This window comes from Gobio gobio (genome assembly GCF_949357685.1).
Source record: "Gobio gobio genome assembly, chromosome: 9".
Taxonomy (NCBI): Eukaryota; Metazoa; Chordata; class Actinopteri; order Cypriniformes; family Gobionidae; genus Gobio; species Gobio gobio.
Window position 1 is genome coordinate 4,341,819 of NC_137115.1, and position 16,215 is coordinate 4,358,033.

The 16,215-nt window shown below is 39.2% G+C and overlaps 1 protein-coding gene across 2 annotated transcripts in view; it reads right to left on the reverse strand.

The window, feature by feature from the left end:
- Nucleotides 1-642: 642 nt before the first annotated feature.
- The window catches only part of ppp1r37 (protein phosphatase 1, regulatory subunit 37), a 91,866-nt gene continuing 76,293 nt past the window's right edge, over nt 643-16,215 (reverse strand). Inside the window, exons 10-14 of one of the 2 annotated variants that reach the window (XM_079825957.1) lie at nt 14,305-14,446; nt 14,032-14,198; nt 10,924-12,142; nt 2,302-2,404; nt 643-2,192 (exon numbers count right to left, since the gene is read on the reverse strand). In XM_079825957.1, coding sequence (XP_079682083.1) covers nt 2,316-2,404; nt 10,924-12,142; nt 14,032-14,198; nt 14,305-14,446 — 1,617 coding nt within the window. In that variant the 3' untranslated portion in view covers nt 643-2,192; nt 2,302-2,315. The remainder of the gene's footprint in view (nt 2,193-2,301; nt 2,405-10,923; nt 12,143-14,031; nt 14,199-14,304; nt 14,447-16,215) is intronic. The other variant, XM_079825958.1, reaches the window with a different exon arrangement.

Consider the following 16,215-nt stretch of genomic DNA (forward strand, 5'->3'; position numbering starts at 1 on the left):
CACCCATCCATCGGTCTATCTGTTCATCCATCCATCCGTCCGTCCGTCCGTCCGTCCATCATCCATCCACCCATCCATCGGTCTATCTGTTCATCCATCCATCCATCCGTCCGTCCGTCCGTCCGTCCGTCCATCATCCATCCACCCATCCATCGGTCTATCTGTTCATCCGTCCATCCGTCCATCCATCATCCATCCATCCATCATCCATCCATCCATCCATCCATCCATCCATCCATCCATCTATCTATCTATCTATCTATCTTACACCTGCATATATAACAGAAATCAAGTCCATAACTAATAATTGTATATAAAATGCAACTTTTAGATGCAAGACGAGCATTAATATCCCCCTTATTTTTCCAATGTGGAAGACTTGATTCATTAGCCTCTAAATAACTAGAAGTGCTAGAACCAGTAAAACCTCTGGCACTACAAACCAGTGTGTTTATGATCATGATAATAAAATAATATAATAACAAATACCAGTTTGCAATGTTTTTCTACAGCACATTCAACCTAAAAATGCTTCTAAAAATAAGGTCAGTTTTTGAATAATTCCTTGACCCTCAATGGCATAAAAAAGCCAAAGTCAAGTGTAACTTACTTCATGAACACATTTGCCACACATGCTACTTTTGTCATTACATGCATTTATTTGAGAGGGAAAAGCCATACACATCTCGTTGTGTTTTTGTGTTTACCAGTACAGTTTGATTAATTTAACAGGTCATTTTAAAAATTACTAAAAATAAAGCATTACAAACATTGGGTTGGGGGCACAGAAGTGTTGATTTCAAGGTCAAAGACGATCTGGACTTGAGGCAAAGCTTCTCTGAAGCCCGGCAGACGGACCTCTGCTTTCCAAGTCAGAGTCAACATCCACCAGATGTGAAAGAGAAAGAGAGAAACCGAAAAGTACCAACCACAGAGCCTGGAATGGTGGCAAGTACTACATTTATCAGGTCAAGCCTCGCGTCGATGTCACAAGCGCCTCATTCGTCCTACGTTGGTGACATCTTCTGAGGTAAAGTTTAGTCTCTAGTGTCTCTGGTGGCAGTAGCTTCACACAAGTTTAGTGTTTTCTTCATCAGGTCTTGTGGTCCGACACTCCTACTGCCTCTTTTTAAATGGCGGCCTTCATACCCAAAACACACTCTTGATTTACATTATATACTCTCGCAGAGCTCCACCCCCATTTATATAAATCAGCAGAGCCCCGCCCCTTTCCCAAACCCCAACCAATCAAAATAGGAAAAACTTTAAACTTAATATTTGCTCTTTATAGAATCTGAAAATATACACCAAAAGGGGGAAAATCCCACAACAACAGCTTTAAAAAGAAAGAAAGAAAAAAAAAACAGACGGGGAATAATCACACAACAGACTTGGGTTGTTTAAAATAAATACAAACCGATTCAGCCAAGCCAGAATAAAGAGCTGAAAAAAGGCATGTCCTGTCTTCAGATGAGCACGTATGGAGACACACGGTGGAAGACAGAATGAGTTTGTGTGTATTTGTGTGCGAAAGAGAGAGAGAGAGAGAGAGAAAGAGAGAGTGAACATTGTACAATTCATTCGCCCGTTTCTGTTCGCCATCCGATCGTTTCGCGGGTTTCGTGGGATCACAGGTGCTGGTTGATGATGAGATCAGACGTGGATGTTTTGACCGATTCCTGAGCATCGGAAAGCGATGTGTATCACTTTTAGTCTTTTTTTCGTGTTAAGTGAGACAATAATAATGACAAACGCAACGCAAAAGCACTCGTTTAACAACTTCCGCCTGCCGGACGAGATCTGGAAGCCAAAACCGATGAAAAGTCTTTGTTCAAAGTGTTCCAGCTGGTCAGTCTTTCTGCTTCCAGTCCACGAGGGGGCGACGGTGAGCAGACACGCGACCGCATGAAAGCAAGCGGAAAGTGTTTCTCTCTCTCTGCATGTGTGTCTTTGGTAACTAAACCCCACACCGAACACCTTTACGGCAACTCACCAATCACAGATGAGGTTTTCGTAATTTGAATACAACGCCAATTTTTGAGGGTTGGACATTTGAGGGAAGGCGAGTTCTCTGTGTTGAAAATTGGAAAGGACACGAGAGAAAGACGGAAAGAGTCCAGAGGAATATGAGCAGATGCCGTGTGGCGAGAACAAACCGCCCCTTCTGATGATCCTCACTACACGTGCGGACCCTGAGAAGAGACAAACACGGGTTACCTTCACCAGACTTCCTCTTAAAGCACAGTCAGAAGTTATTAGTCCAGGAATTCCTTCATAAACAGGGGAATGTCCTTGCATTACCTAGGGGTACAGCATTACGGTGCGTCTCTGCTGGCGTCCAGACTGGCATCAAGGAGAAGCTCCTCTAAATCCTGCCCGCAGCTCAGCTCTGCAGTCACGCTCACTAACACACACACACACACACACACACACACACACAGTATCATTCTTTACATGTTCAAAATCACTATCGAGAGGATATATTGTCTATATAGTCCTCAGTCCTACATGACTTTGGGCCCTGTTTTAATGATCTGAGCAAGTACATGACCAGAGATGTATAGTAACAAAGTAGAACTACTTCACTACTGTACTTAAAGGGTTAGTTCACCCAAAAATGAAAATTCTGTCATTAATTACTTACCCTCATGTCGTTCGACACCCGTCAGACCTCCGTTCATCTTCAGACACAAATGAAGATATTTTAGTGTAAAGCTGATGCTGAGAAAGGCTTCAGATAGGCCTCCATTGGCATTCAGTACATTTACACTCACAAGACCCATAAAAGGCACAAAAACGTTGTTACAAAGTCCATCTCACCACAGTGACTCTACAATAATTTTACAATGTGACGACAATAGTTTTTGTGCGCAAAAAAAAATCAAAATAACACCTTTATCCAACTTGTCTTCCGTGTGTGCCTCCACGACGCATGCGCGAGAATATGACGTAGAGCCGGCGTTCGGGAATCCATGAAATGCACAATTTAGCCCGATTTTGAGAACTACACCGAGACCTAAAGCACGATCAATGTAGAATTCAACAGCTTAGACACGCGCGTCTTCCTCTGCTTGTAAACAAATAGCTTCTGGGTCATGTGTCCGAACGCCGGATCTGCGTCATATTCTCGCGCATGCGTCGTGGAGACACACACGGAAGACAAGTTGGATAAAGGTGTTATTTTGATTTTTTTTTGCGCACAAAAACTATTGTCGTCGCATCGTAAAATTATTGTAGAGTCACTGTGGTGAGATGGACTTTGTAATGACGTTTTAAGTGCCTTTTATGGGTCTTGTGAGTGTAAATGTACTGAATGCCAATGGAGGCCTATCTGAAGCCTTTCTCAGCATCAGCTTTACACTAAAATATCTTCATTTGTGTTCCGAAGATGAACGGAGGTCTGACGGGTGTCCAACGACATGAGGGTGAGGAATTAATGACAGAATTTTCATTTTTGGGTGAACTAACCCTTTAAGTACTAAAAGGCAGTATCTGTACTTTACTAGAGTATTATTTTTTTCTCCTACTTCCACTTTTCCTTCAGTACATATTTTCGATGAGTTTAATACTTTTTTACTCCGATATTTTTTTGATGTGCTGCATCGTTACTCGTTACAATTATAAAAATGTTATGAATCATTCCATTCCAAACCCACATTACCACTGCCAGAACGGTAGATGCAGGTTTGATGAAGCTGAATCAAGCGATTAAGAAGAGTGCTTCCGTTCTGCCTTTTGATCAGCTTAAAGAGCACCTATTATGGCATTTAAAATTTTCCAAATATTGTTTTAGAAGTCCCCAACAACAGTTTTGCATGCAAACTTTTGACTACTTTCTTTAATAACTACATAACACAATACTTGTACTTTTACTTTCAGTACTTGAATAGTACATTTTAAAATAAAACTACTTGCAATACTTAAAGGTCCCATGGTATGAAAATGTCATTTTATGTGGTTTTTCAACATTAATATGAGTTCCCCTAGCCTGTATATGGTCCCCAAGTGGCTAGACATTTTGATGGGTGTAAACCGAGTTCTGGCTGTCTTTCTCTGCCTTTGAGAAAATGAGAGCTCAGACGAGCTGATCTCGAATTTTCCTGTTATGACGTCATAACAGGAAATGTTACCTCCCCTTCCCCTGCTTTGCCCGCCCAGAGCACTCGGAGAAAATGGATACAGCACCGCGACAAACAGTGAGTAACAGTGTTCATTAATGCCTGATCTGTGATCAGTGATCTCTGATGTGTAGCTAATCATTCAAATTCACTCAGACTTACTTTCTAGATTGTTTAATGATCGCCGTCTTGATGCCCTAAGCGTAATGCATCAGTGAATCAAGCCAGTGACTAAAACGATCGTTTCTGTTAGTAGCATGAAACAAATCCATTTTTTAAGTGATTTAACTACAGAGAGCGATCAAAGAACACTCTTTATAATGTCCGGAGCTGTCAATCACATATCGTGAGTGTATCTGCACACTTGCCCAAACTGCCGTTATAATGAATGACGCTGTTATGCAGCACAGCGAGGCTCTTACTGTATTCATATCGACGTCCTGTTTGCTGTTAGTTGTGGTGAAAGCATTTTGTGAGAGAAAACGCGCTGCAATGACAGAGTCGACGTGACTAGGACTGTTTATTCAGAACTCTCAGATAAAAATAAGCTCGCGCTAACAGCATAGCGCTCTCAACAACTCAGTACAATAAATGTAGCGACCCTGTCCGAATGATGGCTAGACTTTAATGATGTTTCAGGAGTTTATTGAAAGCGTTTATCTCCAAAAATCACCGTAAGAGCTGAACAAAAAACAAAGAAGTGCGCATAAACACCTCTTACACAAACTCCATAGCATTATCAATAACAACAGAGCGAAATACACAAACATACTCATTACAAATGACCGTAAACAAACACATACACACACCTATTGTCTTTTCGGGGAGTGCTAAACAAACTGTAAACTTTAAATCTGCTTAAACCCACTGAAAGATGAACCGCAAGCTCTCACAAGCGCTCCCTCTTTTTCCTTTTTCCTCCGTAGACTGCAACACCCGTCAAAATAAAAGTCCCTACTTATTTACACAGATAATACAGACCTAAAACCTATTTAAATGCACAGAAATGTCAAAAATGTACACAAAAACAAATTATAAGATACATTACAATGAAGTCTGTTACAATAAAACTTCCTCCAGTTCTCAGTGGTTCACGTGCCCAGTCAGTCTCTCCCTCTCATGCATGCAGTGCGTGCAGTGCCTCGCTAAACCACGCCCCCTCCGCAACATAATCTAACACTCATTTCAAATGCAAAGATGTCAGCCAATCACAACAGTGGGCGTTTTCACTGAAGTCTCACAGCATACACTCCCTTTGAAACAGGGCATTCAGCCACAGGGCAAACATCAGTATAGAAAAAATTCATTTTATTTCTAAATTATGACATTTTTTGATGTAAAAATCATACTAGCAATATAAGTACACCTCAGGAAACATTATAAAATAATAGAAAAATGCCATGCCATGGGACCTTTAAGTACAAAAAATGTTGAATACTTTAGTACTTCTACTTAAGTGTGGTGCTTAAAGAGCACTTCAACTTCTACTCAAGTCACTTTTTTTACTTTATACATCTCTGTACATGACGCAGGTGCACTTAGTCCGAATACACTTTTGCTAGTTTAACGAACGACAAAATGGTCGCTGCATGGTCCAAAAGGGTCGTCCCTCATCTCTTAGTGAGTCATGGGTGTGTTTTGGGCGTAACGTGCAATAAAATGAGTCTCATCTCCCTTTCCCTTTAAAATATAGACACCCTCAACCTGACCAGTCAGTTTAACCCTTAATCACCCCGGCCTCAAGAAGGGTTTAAGTTTGTGATCCTTGGGGTCAGATAGACCCTAAACATTTACAGAGCGATTGCATAAGGAAATATAATTTTTTTTTACATGGAAAACTATACATAATTTTTTTATTTACTTCTCTACTTTACATTTATGCTGTGTTTTTGTGGATAGTTGGTAGTTTTTTACCTATTTACTGCACAATTACTTAACTAGGCCATAAATTGTCTCATTAAATTTTTATTTTTTATGACAAAATCACTTAAATGATGATCTTAATTCAATCTAAACTGTTTTTGGACATTGCTCTATGTGTTAGGGATAGAATACTGCCATCTGCAGGTTTGTGGAAAAACCTTAGGAATTACAAGTTCGTTCCACTTTGTGTTTATGCTCTAGGACCAGACCTTGATTCAAATAATTTTCAGATTTATACATATTTACACAAAATAAGATATTTTGAAGAACGTTTGTAACAAAGCAGAGAGAGCAACCATTGTATTTTTTTCCCTACTATGGTAGTCAATGGTAATCTGCTTGGTTACAAACGTTCTTCAAAATATCTTCTTTTGTGTTCAGCAGAACAAAGAAACTCATACAGGTTTGGAACAACTTGAGGGTGAGTAAATGAAGACAGAATTGTCATTTTTGAGTGAACTATGCCTTTAAGACGTAACACATAAGACACTTTTTTGCCACCTGCTGGCATATTTATGTAACATAAAAAAATGGTCACTGAACGAATCAGTGAACAAATCTGAACGAATCATTTTGGTGAACGAACTGAAAATGAACGAATCTCTCAAAAGAATCAAAATTTCCACCACTATGGTCAATGGCGCTGTCATTTTCACATTTCCCCAACAATGCTCCTGAACACACCTGTTTTTTTTTGTTGGTTTAAAGTAAATTTGGCTAATATATTAAAGCCGATAAATAATGTATAATTTCCTTCAGCTGAGACGCTTCAGACACGCACTGTTCGCATTGATGGTTTTGAATTTCTTGAGCAGTGCAAGTCTGTCATATAGGCGACGTAAAATTATAATGACATTATAATTATAATCGTGTGTTTGGGACATGACTTTAATTGGTGAGACTGAGTTTTTTGTAACCAGGCTCTCAAATGATATAAAAATTTGGATTTAGATTTATAGGCCAATATATCGGTTATCGGCTTTCAAATATAAAGAATTATCGTATCGGACAATTTTTATATCGGTGCATCCTTATTCTTTATGGTGCTTTTGCAGTTTGTTTGAAATATTTGTTTACTGTTTTAATGATTTTAAATGTTCAGAAGTCTTTTTGTTATGAAACCTATTAGGAAGACAACACTTAAATGGTTAAAAAATGGGAGTGAATGGTAATTTGGATTTTAAAGCCCCAAAAAAGAGCATCCATCATCCATCATAAAAGTAATCCATACGACTCCTGCGTGTTAATGAAGGCCTTCTGAACAGAAGCGATGCGTTTGTGTAAGAAAAATATCCATATTTATAACTTTATAAACTATAAGGCTACGACAGAAAGTCATTTACACCTAGGAGGGCAAGTAAATCATGACGTCACCTTCCTAAAATAATTGCCTAAGTCATTTTTTGACAAAAATGATTTTTTTGCTTAAGTCATCTCCTCATGATGCTGGCCACCTCTGGTAAAATCCTCCACATCCTCAGTTGAACAGATCATACAATTCTATCCCTATAGTATAATGGCCTATGTCAAGTGTGTGACTTAGGCCGTTTTATTTTGCCTAAGTCAAAAGGTAATTTGACTTAGGCAATTTTTCAAGCTTTTCAAGATGGCAGGTGTATCAAGAAGACCAAAAACCTACTCAACCTCTGAAGTTATTTCCATGATTCAGGGCTCACCCCCTATTGGTAACTGATGAGGTTTACTATAATATAGGCTAGACTATAAATATGGCATAGTTTTTTGTCTTTTTAGTCAGCATTTTAGTCAAGAAAAATAGCTAAGTCAATAAAGCTTAAAACAATATTTAATCTTTTTGTCAAATTTTTTCCACATTACATGATCTAATTAAGAAAGATTTGAATAGGCTACCGAACATCGAGAAATGATGTAATCTTTTTGGTTGTAAAATGTATTACCTGAATGAAATGAAATCGAATGTATCGTCCTGTGGAATAATTCATTCACAGACAGCATACGAAGATGTTCAACTAATAAAGATCTTCATCGCTGGCAAACAAAATAATTAATTTGCAGATTTGTTTTCACTTGACTGTACTGTAGGTCTTGAAGTTCTTAAATCTTCCTGTTACGAGAGAGTGTGAAACCGCTTCAGATTCAGTGCGCGCAGGAAACCAAACAAATCATTCAAACTGATTTGCGGGCTGAAATCGCACAGACATCGCACATTATGCCTGCCTTTAGAAAGTTCTGCCAACTTATTTGAATTTGAACAGAATCGACTCAAAAGAGTGATTAATTTGTGAATTGAGCATCGCTCATGCCCAGACAATAAAGATACAGCACGCTTGGAATAAACTATGCATTTAACAACTTATTGTGTTAAAATAAAGTAGCGAGAGGAATGTTGCCCAACGTAAAAGTACAGTTTTTTCATTAGAAATGTACTTAAAGTAAATATACCCATATTTAAATCTACTCTTAAAGGAATAGTTCACCTTAAAATGAAAATTGTGTCATTTACTCCCCCTCAAGCTTTGAACACAAAGAAAGATATTTTGAAGAATGTCAGTAACCAGACAGTTGATGTGTCCCATTGACTTCCATAGTAGGAAAAAAAATACTATGGAAGTCATTGGGTACCATCAACTGTCTGGTTACTGAGATTCTTCAAAATATCTTTCTTTGTGTTCAAGAGAAGAAAGACATTCATACAAGTTTGAAACAATTTGAGGGTGAGTAAATGATGACAATTTTCATTTTGAGTAAAAATATTCCAAATAAATACTCAAGTAAATACTTCATTACCATTTCAAGTTTTCCTTTTCGGGGGACTGTGTGGGAAAAACTGCCACAGAGGGTGCAGTTGCCAAAAGAGCCAATACAGTGTTTCCCCTACCATTGTTTTGGGGGGGCGGCCCCATATATAGTTAATCTATATTTATATTCAGTGACATATAATTTTATGGAGACTATGCAGTGGTATTTTACATTTGATTACTATTTTTGTACATGAAAAACTACTTTAGACCTACATGAAAATAACTATTTGTGCTTTTGCTCGTAATTTGATTATTTGTTCTTATTTTATTACTGACTGTCTTTAACAAAATAAAAAAATTATATGAGTTAGGATATTAGTTTTTTAGAGTCATAACCTTATTTATTAAGCTTACATGGCTCAAAAACAATACTAGGTCTATTTTATTTTATTTATCAGTTTTTTTGTGGTGGGGTCAGTGAAAATTCTGGCAGGGCAAGTAAAAATTTGAACCCCTGAAAAAAATCCTTAGCATTGAGCCCTGAAATATATCATATGTAATAAATATAAAAACTCCACAAATTGTAATTTTAACCATGTGTGTTAACTGAGTTTCTTTGTGTGAGCGCCGCTCATTTGTTTTGATTTCTCCTCGAGAGGCTGAGTGAGCGTCAACAGCGCAACCTTGTTACGTCAGTTCATTATACATTACATTATATTAGTGTGGTCAAAAATATAGATATTTCGATATGTATCGATACTGAAATAGTATCATAATAGTATCATAGTATCACCCCTCTCTCTGAAGCTTCGAAGCGTTATGAATCAGTGAGTCAAATCATGATTCGGATCGCGTGTCAAACTGCTGAAATTTGGCGATTCAAACCGCTGAATCGACTCACTGATTCATAACGCTTCGAAGCTTCATGATGCTGTGTTTTGAAATCGTCATCACTATATAAGTCGTTATTTAGGGTTTTTTTGCACACAAAAACAAATTCTCGTCACTCTATAAAGTTATTGTAGAGCCGCTGTAGTGAGATGGACTTTGTAACGACGTCTTTAGTGCCTTTTAAGGGTCTTGAGAGCGTAAAGTTGTGCCAATGGAGGCCTTTCAGAGCCATCAGCTTTACACTAAAATATCTTCATTTGTGTTCTGAAGATGAACGGAGGTCTGACGGGTGTCCAACGACATGAGGGTGAGGAATTAATGACAGAATTTTCATTTTTGGGTGAACTAACCCTTTAAGTCAGACCAATGCGTGAAAAGCGTAAGATGACAAGTTTATTTATATGGCACCATTGAAAACAATGGGCTGAATGAGAATGCGCTCACTGAAAGTAGGCGGTGCTTAGAGGACAGCGAGATTAGAAGAGCTCTCCGTAAAAAACACCAACAGGCCTGAACAGGCGCTTTAACAGCAGCTTATTCAAATTCATTTGCTTACAGTCGCCTTGGTCTGACAGGCCTTAATAGCAAGAAAACACAAGCTGCATGCAAATCTACACAGCATGACCAGTGTAGTTCGATTCACAAGAAGAGTCTTTTTAAAGCTACACTGTGTAACTTTTTTAGTTTATTCTTAGCTAAAAACACTTATTTCTTTCAAAAATGTGCTCATTAATGTATATTTACTTCTTTCAAGTAATAAAGTATTCTCGTAAGTTTATAATATGCCATTGAAAATACATACGGGTGAGGGGTTTGAATGCGGGTCGCCATGTTGCCCCTCCATCTTGAAAGTACATCAGCCAAAGAGGGACATACCCGTAAATTCAAGCTTCGCCTTTGGCGTTTTAACACTCGATGGCACCGTGTCGAATGTGGACGAGGTCACCATGTTAATCGTGGACTAAATCGGCCACCGTAGGAGTTAAAACGAAATCGGAATTGAGAGGAAGAGAAACTAAAATTCAAGCTTCGCCTTTGGCGTTTTAACACTCGATGGCACCGTGTCGAATGTGGACGTGGTCGAGCTGGAAGCCATGTTAATCGTGGACTAAATCGGCCACCGTAGGAGTTAAAACGAAATCGGAATTGAGAGGAAGAGAAACTAATATTCACTGGATGGTCATATACCTTTTAACCGCTAGATGGGGGAAAATATCACGCAGTGTAGCTTTAATGTTGTAATTTTTTGTATCATTATTAGTATAACTCACCATGCTCCATAATGCAGCTGGCTGGTTTGAGTCCCTCTGTTTCGAGCAGATGAAAGGCAAATTCTGGCTTCAGCCCGTTGGGCAGCACTGTTCCCGTGCTCATAACCGGACAACCTTCGGTTTCTTCAACAGGAGATCCTGCTTCAGCACTATCCAGGAGTTCATGACCTCCTGTGACCTCCAGTGAAGGCTCTTGCTGCTCACTGGATTGCTGTTCTTCAGGGTTTAGCGTCCCGTCACAGGATTGTCCTGACACTGATGGCTCTGTGTCGGTGGGACTTGATTCCTGCATCTGTTCAGTTTGAGAGGAGATCTGGTCCTTCTCACTGGTATTTTGTGTCTCTGTATTAACTGGCTGCTCTAAGAGAGTCTGATCGAGTGTAATTTGGCTTTCAAACGGCGTAGCTGAACCCGATACTGAAGCTTGCTGCTCAAACTGAGCTTTATCGGATTGAGTCACATTCTCATCTGACAGTGAAGACGAGTTGAGCACTTCGGCGGGCGCTGGTGTTGCTTCGGCATGGGATGTTAACGTACTGGGCGCGGAATCTATTGGTTGTGCTGATTTCTGCTCAGGTTGCGAAGGTGCATCTAAAGGTGTTTGGCTCTCTACCGCCCTCTCGCGGGAAAATTTCGGCAATGCAGTCGGTTGTTGCTGCTCCGGAGGGCTTTCGACACGCGTTACCATAAAGATTTTGTGTCCTCTGCCGGGGCTAGACACTGAGAAACAGCGGCCGGGAGATGATGGGGCTCCGGAGGCAATGCTGGCTTCGGTCACCTTAATTCCCGAAATGACGGCTGGAGATCCTGGTAGAGGCGGCGCCAAGGGCAAGGCGTTTATTGCAGGAATCGGTATTGGAGATGTAGTCGTGGTAGAAGCAACGCACGGCTCCTCTATATCCTCATCCTCAGTGTCTGAATCAGAGTCGTCTTGCAGTGTCGTTTCTTCCTCTTTGACCTCTTGGCTCTCAGATACGTCCTCGTCATTGTCCTCCTCGTTTGCGTCACTCTGAACGGCAGCATTTTCTTCCTCGCTTTTCTCAGCAGGTGCATCGTCATCCTCGTGAGTTTGTTCCTCTGTGGCGATTTCTGGCATTGAAGCTGACAGTCTCATTTTCTGTTCTGTTTCTTCCTTCTCTTTGGCTAAGATGAAGTTCCTCTTGCAGCCATTTTGAATGTCTGCCAGCAGGGCGCGCTGTGTCTCAATGAAACTCTTCACCTGTAAGAACAGAGGGGAAAATATATTATGCAATCAAGTTACTTGCTGAACACTGTGGTAAATAATTAACTGTGAGTAAGTGGCTGCATTACATTGTTAATGTACATCTTAAAAAACATTTCAATACATTAAAAACATCCTACATGAAGATTTCTGATTTTTCATTTAGAGTTTTAAATCAGCCTGAACTCACAGAAATGAATAAAAATAATTCTAATGTCATATCTGTCTTAATGTTCTCATATACATTATATGTTGTGAGATAAAGAAGGATCATGAAACTGGTCTTATGACAATGGAAAAATCCCCAACATTTTAAAACTACTGTTGCAACATATTAGTGTTGCAGCCACAAAATAGGAATAGTTTTCTTTTTAAATATCTGAAATAATTATTATAACAAGTATTTTATCTATGCATTGTCATTTTTATCTTTATATGTTTGGTATTATGTTTGTTTTTTTGTTCTTGTTTGTTTATCCATGTCTGGGACTACGGATGGAAATTAGCTTTGTGCTAAATCCGGTGTATTTACGTCAATTTATACTGTACGTTCATCAATATGCATTGTCCCATCCAAATAAATAAATAAATAAATACAAATACAAAATCATTGTAAATATACCCAGTCCTAGAGCCCTGCATTTCTGCCCGAGCCCGACGGGCCCCGACTTTTTTACGCCCCTAAGGCCGGGTTTTCGGGCCAATTTTCCCGTCATACCTCAAACGCGGGCCGGGCTTCGGGCATTTTTAGGCTTCTCCTTCATTTTATATTTTAGACATTCAATAATAAAAAGAAACAATGAGATATGCTGCGCTAGTGGAAACAACATGAGACCATGATATCGCGAGTCCGCAACTGTTAAGACCGGCTCGCAGCGTTAAGAGGACGGCATATGCAACTCGCATCCGCAAATGAGTAAAGCAAGCCAACGCGCAAACTGCCACAAGTGAAACTGAAAATAAGCTAAGTCTGAGATGCTCAAAAACACAATCATCTTCATTAAAACTAATGAGACTAAAGGCTCTTACCAGTGTTTAGGTCGCTCGTTCTCATAATGCGGTCTTTGATGTTGAAATAAGCTGATGAATAAAATGCTCATATCTGTTGCTTTCGTTGACATGAACTCCGTTAAATGTGCATAGCGCGGGAATTGAAGATCGGATTTATATTAATTTCGCGGAGAGGTAGGTAAGACAACCAGCATGTTTTTTTATTATTATTTGTTTAGATTGTGTAGCCTGTTTCGTTTGCGCGCTGTTGCGATCTGCCTGCCTCATCTTGTCTTTAAATGATGCTTTAAATGATGCTTTAAGCGTTTTATATGGATTTTATAAGCAAGACAAGTCAAGTGTTGATTTCAGAGGCTAAAGCGTTGGGCTAACTCACTGTCGGCCACTGGCCGTTTGGTCGTCACTTTAAAAAGCAAAAACTTTAATTTAACAAACAACAAAATGCTTCAAACTATTTTCTAAATTAACTTAACAAAGAAACTAAACGAAATATAGCCTAACTACTTTGACAAGTTTTGATTTGAGAGGCTAAAGCGTTGGGTTAACTCACTGTCGGCCGCTTGGTCGTCACTTTAAAGAACAAAAACTTTAATTTAACAAGCAACAAAATGCTTCAAACCTTTTTCTAAATTAACTTAAAGAAACAAAACGAAATATAACTACTTTGACATTAAAAACAAAACTGAACTATTTTAATGGCTGCAACTAATGTGTAATAGGGAGGATAACAAAAAAACACAGGCTCTAGTCGGACTCGGGCTGATGATTTTGATGAGCTGTCGGACACGGGCCGGGCTAGGGCCTAGTTTTGAGGCCCATGCAGGGCTCTACCCAGTCCTACTTTATATTAAGCAAACCCTTTAACAAACACTCACCGTCTCTTTCTTAGGCTCGCGGTCCAGGTCGAGTCGGAGCAGAGATGTGTTGACTTTAAAGGCGAGGGAGAGAGCCATGAGGCCGCCGGTCTTGATTTCATTCTCCCGCATGTCTAACCGGAGGATCCTCGGACTCTCCGCGATGAACTCCGCTATAGCCACAGCTCCTATCATAAGAACAAGCACACCGATCATCTTCACACTCACACATACCTCTAGAACTCAGTCATCCATCTTAGATGCAGCAATGCAACTTCACTCTCCAGATCTCACCTTCGCAGGAGAGTTTGGTGGAGGCCAGACCCAGCCTGAGGATGGACCGGTTTGCTACGAGCCCGTCTTTCAGTTTGTGCACTCCTTCGTTCCCGACTGCATTATGGCCCAGGTTCAGTGTTTCCAAGCTTTGAGTGAAAGGCTACAGCAGCAAAGAGGGAAAGAGATGGATAAGTAAAAGTAAAAGGGTGGAAATAGAAGAAGAAAAAAAAACATTTGATGGGACTGAAAGGTATGTGAGGAAATCTTCACACCGATAAAAAACTTGCGACAACACCGGTATTACCGATAACACCAGGTGGGTATTGCATTTAATTTGCGGGAATCAATATGTGAGGTATTGAAATTGCTTTTCAATGCACACTCGCTTTTTTATTTTCTCTTTAGAATTAGCAATCAAGCATATTCTGCATATAGGGAGCGTCAGTCTGACAGCACATTTTACAAGATAAAAATGGTGCTCAGGATCTGTTTCGCACCAAATCCTCCGCCATTGTCTTGTCAGTCATCTCTCCTTACTCTTGTCACGTGAGAAGTTAAATCTGACTCCTGTTGCTCGTGCGGTTTGGAGCAGTGCAGACGCTTTCAGTTTACATGTAAATGGTTTTTATGTGGTGGATGTAAATGCAGATTTTCGAGAAAAAGTTCTAAAAAGTACAAGATAAAAACTCAGAATTCTAAGAAAAAGTTAAATACTGCTAGATGCAAACTCAGTAAAGAAATTGCGAGATGTAAACTGAGAATTCAAAGAAAAAAAAAGATTAAAAAAATGCAAGATGTAAACTCGGAATTGCAAGAAAAAGTAAACAATTGTGAGATGTAAATTTAGGATTCAGAGAAAAAGTAAAAAATTGTCAAATGTAAACTCAGTAAAGAAAATATGAGATGTAAATTGAGAATTCAAAAAAAAAAAAAAAAAAAAGCGAGATGTAAACTCGGAATCGCAAGAAAAAGTCAAAAATTGTGAGATGTAAACTCAGTAAAGAAAATACGAGATGTAAACTGAGAATTCAAAAAAAAAATTTTTTCTCAGGATTCAGAGAAAAAGTCCAGAAAAGTATGAGATGAAAACTTGTAATTGCAAGAAAAAGTAAAAAATTGTGAGATGTTAGCTCAGAATTCAGAGAAAAAGTTTAAAACCGAGATGTAAAACTCAGGATTCAGAAAAAAAATAAAAAAATAACGAGACGTAAACTCAGATTTCCAAGAAAAAGTGAAAAATTGTGAGATGTAAACTCAGGATTCAGAAATTTTTTTATAAATTACGAGATGTAAACTCAGATTTCCAAGAAAAAGTGAAAAATTGTGAGATGTAAACTCAGAATTGTGAGGAAAAAAAAGTACCAAAAAATTATGAGATGTAAACTCGTAAAAAAAGATCAAAATCAGAATTGTGAGAAAAAGTAATAATTACCATTTTAATCGTTTTATTCCATGACTGAAACAAGCTTCTAACAGGAAGTACTGTGCTTTTGCAGTGAAGTGTGTGGATGTGCGCTCAGACACTGCTTATAAACCACACAGCCAGTTCAGAAGGCATGCACACACTGCAGTGCATTACACACGAGGCTGTGAGAATGTGTGTGTGTGTTTAGTCCTTAATTAACTAAAAGACGCCAGGCCTGACGTAAACACAATCGTTGCAAGGTCAGCACAGCTGCCAAACATGCACAGCATCCTCTCAATCTCCATAATGACCATCTGCCAGAATGGGGCCGAACTCTCCTCCTCGTCTCAGTCTCGACCTCATCTCGGGTTGCGCTGGACGTGCTGTAGTTTCAGACATTTTACAAGGCGGCATTAGAGGCTATTGATTCGTTGTAAATACACTACCGGTTAAAATTTTGGATTTTTAAATGTTTTTGAAAGAAGTCTCTTATGCTCACCAAGGTTGCATTCATCTGATCTATA